At 40.6% G+C, this 8,472-nt stretch overlaps 1 protein-coding gene across 1 annotated transcript in view; it reads right to left on the reverse strand.

Annotated features, from left to right (window-relative positions):
• Positions 1 to 1,388: 1,388 nt before the first annotated feature.
• Positions 1,389 to 8,472, reverse strand: part of LOC134198161 (complement C3-like) — an 18,541-nt gene continuing 11,457 nt past the window's right edge. The window contains exons 22-40 of the mRNA XM_062667496.1: positions 8,038 to 8,250; positions 7,803 to 7,854; positions 7,695 to 7,742; positions 7,478 to 7,633; positions 6,523 to 6,642; positions 6,268 to 6,456; positions 5,945 to 6,180; positions 5,785 to 5,871; positions 5,528 to 5,723; positions 5,054 to 5,259; positions 4,537 to 4,692; positions 4,298 to 4,476; positions 4,109 to 4,223; positions 3,974 to 4,051; positions 3,806 to 3,911; positions 2,845 to 2,955; positions 2,716 to 2,781; positions 1,990 to 2,060; positions 1,389 to 1,927 (exon numbers count right to left, since the gene is read on the reverse strand). Coding sequence (XP_062523480.1) covers positions 1,526 to 1,927; positions 1,990 to 2,060; positions 2,716 to 2,781; positions 2,845 to 2,955; positions 3,806 to 3,911; positions 3,974 to 4,051; positions 4,109 to 4,223; positions 4,298 to 4,476; positions 4,537 to 4,692; positions 5,054 to 5,259; positions 5,528 to 5,723; positions 5,785 to 5,871; positions 5,945 to 6,180; positions 6,268 to 6,456; positions 6,523 to 6,642; positions 7,478 to 7,633; positions 7,695 to 7,742; positions 7,803 to 7,854; positions 8,038 to 8,250 — 2,787 coding nt within the window. The 3' untranslated portion in view covers positions 1,389 to 1,525. The remainder of the gene's footprint in view (positions 1,928 to 1,989; positions 2,061 to 2,715; positions 2,782 to 2,844; positions 2,956 to 3,805; positions 3,912 to 3,973; positions 4,052 to 4,108; positions 4,224 to 4,297; positions 4,477 to 4,536; positions 4,693 to 5,053; positions 5,260 to 5,527; positions 5,724 to 5,784; positions 5,872 to 5,944; positions 6,181 to 6,267; positions 6,457 to 6,522; positions 6,643 to 7,477; positions 7,634 to 7,694; positions 7,743 to 7,802; positions 7,855 to 8,037; positions 8,251 to 8,472) is intronic.

Consider the following 8,472-nt stretch of genomic DNA (forward strand, 5'->3'; position numbering starts at 1 on the left):
TGCACTGCTTGTATACCAGTCTGGTCTTTAGTGAAGCGTTTAAGAATGCAAATCCGGCATGACGCGGCGGAAAGGGGTCTGGCTACGCGAGACTAGTCCACAGTAATGGCGAGATATGGCAAAATTTCCTTAGGCAAGAGACTCATACACAATTGCCTATCTAGACTGGGGTATTAAGCGGCCATCAACTGTGACGTGACATCAGCCACTGGAGTTCAGATGAGACTTTGGGTGCTCACCACAGTTGGCATCACAAGCTGCATGGTGCTTCTGTGTGTACATGGCACGGCTTCAGGAGATTGCTAGCCCATACCCAGAGTTCTAATGAGCTCAAAGGAGCCCAGCTGTATAACGTTTGTTTTTATTAGTTTTTAGAGTAATAAGAAAACTCAACCTGTACTAAGCAGCAATGTCAAGATGCGACAAATCTACCCTCAATGAGGTACCTTTGAGGGTCCTGTGGGAGGCCGGGGACAACTTGATTTTGAAGGCGTGTCTGGTTACTTCCAGTAGTGTTCCAGCGATTGTGAGTCTAACGACCACAACGTTTATCTAAGCCAAACAAAGATGCAGACACCACCGGACATGATGATAATTACTAAAGCTCTATACTGTTGACGATACCGTGTTTACAATCTGCATACTCTAAGACGCTGATTTAAACACAAAAGTAGCTTTTCATCACTGAGTCGTCCAAAATTAATCTGAACGCATTTTCTAGAATTTGAGATTGAAAACCGTGTCATAGGTCTAAAGGACCGAAAATGCCTCTCAAAGTTGGTACTAATGGCAATAGAAAAAACAAGCAAAACTTTCAGATTGAAAAGTTGAGCTCCTGCAAAGCCTTTCAAGAGAGAGTTTAAGACGACAACCACCATATTAACTAATGGTCTCAAATTTAGTTATTTACCGAATATTTGTTTACACAAAAAGACAAAGCCAAGCAAACATTTTAAAAGTAATAATAACAATAATAAAATTTTACATTTCATTTCGCACCAATAATGGATAACTTAGATACAGAGTTGGAATGCCTCAAAAAATTTTTGTTTGTTTATTCATAGGCGTTAATGGCTATGGTACGTGCCTGCTGCTCGCGTAGTGTTCTATACAATTAAACCCAACGTCTTTCACAAGCACCTTACGATCGCTATGCATTCACTGCAAATTTTTTAGTTGGCTGTTATACACAATTTAATTCATGCACGCGTGATTGACCATTAATACCACATTACCATCTAAGAAAGTCAAGTCAAGACTATGTAACCTTCAAACAATCAGTTCTAACCAAATACATACCCGGATATGCGTTAAAATGACCTTAATTATGTGGTTACGTCACTGTCATGCGCATACAGCATTCACAAGACTACACGTCATAAGACAAATTGAGCAATACCAACGACTCAATACATTAAGTCATACTAATTAATTTCTAACGTAACATATAACTGCCTTTTCCTTACTCCAACTTCTATTTTACGTTCAACACGTTAACAAAACACTAAAGTGTAAGACGTCTGACCTATTTGCAGATCTTAGTCTGCTCACAAATAGCACCTTCCTTTATCTCCGGAAGATATTCCTGAAACTCTAAATTGTCTGCGCAGTCTTTCTTTGCTCGTTTCTGGCATGATTTCGACGACCTCTTTGAGTTCTCGCATCTCTTCCTAGCTCCTCCTTTCTTCGGAGTCTTCTTGCATTTATCGACAGCGCACGTTCGTTTTGCACCCGTTTGGCAGGCTTGGTAGCTTAGCGGCCATTCTTCAATAACAGATGAATGATCGAGAACAAACTTGGGTCCGTCCCGTCCTTGAAGGTGATAACTCTTGCCATTAACTAAACGAACAGACTCACTGCATACTTCTGGGAGCCACAGCTTGATTGTTCTTTTTCCTTTGAGGTCGATGCTTCCCGGTTTAATCACCTTAAATGGACGACAGCTTAGACAATAGTATAGGTTAGGGTGTTGAACATGCGAGATGTTACCTCCTCGACACGGACTCTGATCCTGATCCAACCGTCCTTTTCTTCCTGCTTAATAGGCTTTACCTTGTACACTGTTACAGAAACAGATTAATATAAACAACCTGTCCTGACATCTACTAAACGACTGAACACTATCTACTTAGAGATCGTTCCAAAGCATGTTAGTGAGTAAATCAAGCTGGAAGTGGGTCAAACACATTGGTCTTGTATCATACAATAAAAAGCATGTTAAAAAAGAAAAGGCCAGTGACGTGACCAATATCTGCCGTAGAAATATATACTTGCATAAAAACTTCGTCTTGAAAACGTGATTGGTAAAACACTCGGTCAGCTAAGAAACGACTGCAGAAAGTTGCGAGGCAAAATTAAAATTATTAAAAATGTCCGTGCCGCACAAATATATAAATGATAGAATGACACAAACAGCACCATCCTTACTGTATACTAATAATCAAGGCGTTAGCCATACTTCAACGCTTGTAACCCCAAGTGCAAATAAAAACAGATAGAAACGTTTGTCAGTCTTGCATACCACTTATAGAAACTGAAGAAATAATAAATGCCCATTCCTAGTAAAATTCTATATGCTAATTATTCGTACATTAGCTGATACCAAGGCACAATGTATACTATATATACCATATATACATATATATATATATATATATATATATATATATATATATATATATATATATATATATATATATAGGATTGTCTTCTTACCGTAGTGATGGTGTATGCAGGCATTGCACAGTCTGTTTGATATGGGCTCAAGCTTAGGACATCTACCTATAATTCATGAAAATTTAAGTTCCCAATTGCTCATTGTTCCAGCAAATACTAGTTGCAAACCTGCTCCACAAATGCAGTAGGGCTGTTTATCATTGCCAGAAGTGGTGCCACATATGACGGACATTTTAGATGATCCTTCTCCAACTTTGTAGAAAGTAGTGCATTGCTCATCTAAAATACAAAAAAGCAAACTATAATTCATCAATATTACTACTGCTAATCAATTTCTCCCAATTTACCACTGTACTAATTTGTGAGTGCGTGCGTGCGTACGTGTATGTGTGCGTGCATGTGTTCGTGTGTAAGTACGTGGGTGCATGCCTCCCGGCGAGCACAAACAATTTGTGCGTATATGTAATCATGAAAAAAATATTAGAAAGAAAACACTTTCACAAGGAGCCACCTGTGAGTATGACCAGATGAATTAGACAAAATGAACCTTAATGAAACAGGCCCGAATCGAAGTCACCTATTATAATATGCAAGTGTCGAAAATTAATATTAATTACTTAATCAACTGGGCGTCTTTAATATTAAGTTTCACGACAACTCATATAATAAATAAAAGAAGAAAATGTTATGCTATGCTATTTTTCACCTCGTGTACCCACCTCATGCATGTACTGGTACATGTATAGTATACAGGTATATCAAAGAGGAATAAATAAAATAAAATATTAGTTAATTAAATATACCTTATTACGGAAGTCGCCGGAAACCGACGACTGGCGAATAAACAAATTTTGAAAAGTGGTAAGGTCGAAACCCTACAAATCCTACCAGTGACTAAACGCCTGGGAAAGTATACATCTTGCATGGACGTAGGAACCGTGAGAACCAAGAAGAGCATGGCCACCAATAATTTTCCTTCCTCACTGCATTACTCCCAAGTGCATGCGATAAAGCATGACAATAGAGCACAGGACTGTAGCGTTTGGCCGCCTTAAACTCGAAAATTTCCCACGCTGAAGACACGCATGCGCCAACTTGTGTTGATACGGAACGCGCTGCGCCTACTTACCAGGTTCATAGTAGTCGTACACTCTCGCGGCAACAGGAAGAGGGTGAAACACACTGTATACGCGATCAGCTTTGAACTCCACGCACGTTTGTTGATTGGCGCAAATCTGAATTGCAAAGTAAGGCTCCCAATCACAGACTACGTTCCAAAGCGATGACATTTTCATACCTTGTCGAGATAGAAAACAACCGACTTTTTGGATACTTCGTACTGCGTTAGTCCAATTGCACGGCCAGCTTGAAGGACCTAAAAAAATGGATCCGTTCTCCACCACATCATTTCTAATCCTTATATTTATCTCACGGAAGAGAGACACAGTTGATCGGCTTGTCCAGCTTCGCTACCATTGCATGCTACGTATCCACTCGGCAGCTCGACGTCGATGATGGCCATGCTCGTACATCCGCTTCGCAAATACCTTCGGAAAAATCAAATCCTTACGATGCATGCGCACAACATGGATGCTAAGCTTTTAATGAGAAAGTGGCGCACCTTGCGCATGCGCGGATCCGTATGGAGGCTTGATCGGAGTCAATGGGAGTCACCGAAACTGGAAAATCGAATGCACACTGATCACCGTCTGTGTTTGGCTGGTAGTACTCGACATGTAGTTGAGCGATTCCAAGACCGTCTCCTGTCGATGTCAGCTTGATTACGTCGTTGAGCGGAACCTGGCAAAGTTTGACGTTTAATGGCGAAAATGTGTTCTACCATTGATTGTGTTGGAATACCGAAATGCGTTGATTGACATCTGCGTTGTCGTTGTTAATCTCAAATTTGTGAGAAAAACTTGTGTTGTGGAGCGCTGTGACGTTAACTGATATCTTACGTTCAAGACGAATTTGTTTGGCAAACTCTGCTAAGCAATGGAGTGCCACAACTGTATCCTAAGAGACATGAATATAACAACATTTTGTCTTTCCTCTTTGCAGACTAGTATGTGTGGTGAGTGTGTGTGGTGTGTGTGTGTGTGTGTGTGTGTGTGTGTGTGTGTGTGTGTGTGTGGTGTGTGTGGTGTGTGTGTGTGTGGTATGTGTGGTGTGTGTGTGGTGTGTGTATGTGTGTGTGCGTGTGTGTGTGTGTGTGTGTGTGTGTGTGTGTGTGTGTGGTGTGTGGTGTATGTGTGTGTGTGTGTGTGTGTGTGTGTGTGTGTGTGTGTGTGTGTGTGTGTGTGTGTGTTTGCTTGTTTATTTTGTGTGTTTGCGCGCTACTGTCAATTCCTCATTCCTGTTTGTTTGTCCCACTAACCTGCGTTGAGACAAACGCTCCTTTAGAGTTTCTCTGCTGGTTTAGCCATTTGGCTATAGGTCTCGCACTTCCGATATCGCCGTAGCTCATAGCCGCACAGAGTGCGTACGCACTCGTTTCCACAGAAATGGCTGACGGTCGATAGCGATACCAATACGACCTGCCATAGTAGGTGTTGACATTCCAATACTTGCCACCATCTTGCGCTACACAAAACAACTCAAAGAGTCACAAATAAGTCCTACAGTCATAAGACAAAAATACAGTAAGGTGGATCTATTTATCTATAAATTAATATATAGTTTAATAATTAATATATTAGTTAGACGTTTATATAAATATTTAAAGTTTAAATTGACCTTAACACAACCTGCTTTATTTAAAATATAAAAGCATATATTTACATAAATTGTAAAATATACAAAATGATGTTTCACATTCCATCTGAGTTCAGTTAGGTCATATTGATCTTACTTGTATTGACATTTTCGTACAGCAATCTCTGAATTCTTGGCAAAATGGTTGAATCACAATTGCAGACTTTGCAAGATATGCAGATATCGGCCAACGCGTAGTAAACAATCGCTCGAGTGTACGGCCTCCGCACGTATCCCGCATTCATATGACGCACAAAAAAATCTTTGGCTTTGCACAGAGCTTGCGTTATATTCTAAACAACAACAGCACTAAACAGTCGAACACACTGCTGTAAGAAATCGTCTCTCAGTTACCGGTGAAGTAAGAGACGCATTGCAGCATTGAAGAAAGCTAACAACAACATAGGCAGTCAGTGACGTATCTCCTCCCTGCACACCTCCCTGTTACAAACCAGAAAGTATTTGTTATCAATCAACTCCCACAACAAATGACGAGTAAGTGACGTTTTGTTACCAGCATTGCCCTGTGGTAGATGTACTCGTGTTCAATGAAGGCACCGTTGGGTCCTTGTTGAGAAAGCAGGAAGTTCATTATACCGTTGATGACGTTGTCGTCGATGGCAATGAGGCCGCGTGCGGAGCAGATTGTTCTCAATGCAAAGGCGCTCAGCCAAGTCGATGCATTCTTGTGCGGCCAAACAGCAAAACCTCCAGAATCAGCCTTTCGAAATTCAAGCACGTGTTGATAGCCTATGCAAAATCGATCACAAAATTACACATTTTTAAAAACTAATCTGTAAACGCAATGGAACAGTGGCATAGCAACTGTGTGCTTACCTCTTCTCAGTAGGCCAATGTACGTGTTCTCTTTCTCAGGGGTTAGAGCGGGATTAGTCGCTTTTAGAAATTTGACAATTTCGACATTGGGAGCAAACGCGATGAGACTCTGCTCCCCGCAACCTCCGGGTTGGCGAAGAAGATCAGAAATACTAGCTATAGTGACGACAGTGCCAGTCAAATAACGACCTAAGATCAAGAAAATGCACGAATTAGACATATTGTCTGTCATATACTTGACATTACGTGCTTTACCGGATACAGTAAGCCAAGCTTGTTCTGATCCAGCTACGTAGCTTTCAGGAAAACGTGTATAAAATGTTGTAGTCTGACGTCTTCCTCGCAATACGTCCGCAACTCCACGCTCAAAACGTTCTAAAACGTGACAAGTAGAGTAATTGAGCCAACACTACTTTATCGATCATACCAAGCTAACGAGACTAGAAAACAGTAGTATAGAGAGAGCCGATTCTGAACCACTTGGATCTCTCCAATACAAATGACAACTGTGGTCTAGTATTTCACTTAGATCTCTGCAATACACATACCTATTTTGTGCTCTAGTATTTCACTAGTATCTCTTCAATACAATTAACTATGTTTTGATGATCCTAACCCATCTATTTCAATCAAGTAGAATCATAAAAAAGTTACTTGTCTTGGAGAGATACTAGTGAAATACTAGACCACAAAAATAGGAATTTGTACGGGAGATACAAGTGGTCCAGAAACTCTATACACTACTGAAAACAGTTGACTTCCAAGTACTATATCTAGTGTTGATGAGATCACTCAACCTACCATTCTGTCTTGTCTGATTACCAGTCTGTCTTGTCTGACTGCCATTCTAACACTTACCCTCTGTCTACATACATATAGCTGTCTACTATTACTTGCGGCTGTATTCGTTTTCTTTGTGATGTCATCGTCATGTCTGTTGCTTATACCAATGTAGGTTGGCTTGTTCGTCATTACTTAGACTTGCCACATAATGGCATCTAATCTGCGTGAGATAATCCAGTATGCCATGCATTCTATTGAGAAATGCCAGTGACAACTAATTCCAAACACGTCTTCACTGCTGTCTACCTAATGACACGATTTACAAAAAAATTCTATAGATGCTACTGCCCATAACAAATGGAGCAGTCAATGTTGTGTTATATTCTATTACTGACGAATTCCCGAGCAATTATAACTACCCACCTACCTTCTCTGTTCGGACATCTCTCACAGTCCGGTCCCCAGGCAACAGAGAAGCTCTGAATTTGGTCGCGACAACACTCATCTTTCGTGAAACTTCCCTCTAAAGGCTCCACGCACTCTCCCTCTTCATTCACCAACTGATAGCACGATCTCTTCACTGCTACACTCAAAACATCGTTTATGAGATAGTTTCATACCAACACGTTAACGGTCTAGCTCACATCCTTGCACTTGAGATATCGCAGCGTGACCAGCAGCAATGTTTATGCCTGGCGGAAAAATAAATTATGAGGAAAAACACGCTACAAACGTAGACGTTATGGACTGACCTTGAGGATCCAGCTCTGTACTAAAGTCGACCTCTTTTAGAACTCCATCAGGCTGCAAAAATAACCAAATCAGTAAAACAAAAAACAAGCAGCACACAGCTTCGTGCCCAATCCCTGTTGCCATGTGAGTAACCGGCAGATTCCCGAATAAAAACCACAACAATTTCCATCCAGGCATTGTCAAACAATAAACAAAGCAACAGTATGAGTCGAAAAGACTGTAAATAGCACATACTTTAATGTTTATGTCATGGATGACGTATTCTCCTCCATGGTCGGTACGCAATAGTATTGTGAGTTTCTCTTGACCAACATCGAGAGGTACAATAGGAAATTTGACTAATGCTGTGTTTTGTCCTTGAACATTGACGCACTGAAATAGTGTCTGTACAGCCCTGCCACTAGTAGTGCAAATCGACTCAGGCGGCCTGACTATCGCAACACAGCCCTAAAAGCAAGGAATAGTTATTAGAGTCTACAACATGTAAGATTATGAAATAGCAAATTATACAATACAATTATGCAAGTACCAAAGTTTATAAGCTTTTTGAGTATTATGCGAAGTTTCATAACATCGCAGCTGGTCGCACAAACACGAAGCTTCAGAGATCTAAAAATTAAAGTGAAGTAATGTTCGGTATATAGTTTCGTTTACGTAGCTATCTGTGTG

This window comes from Corticium candelabrum, chromosome 2 (genome assembly GCF_963422355.1).
Source record: "Corticium candelabrum chromosome 2, ooCorCand1.1, whole genome shotgun sequence".
Classification (NCBI taxonomy): domain Eukaryota; kingdom Metazoa; phylum Porifera; class Homoscleromorpha; order Homosclerophorida; family Plakinidae; genus Corticium; species Corticium candelabrum.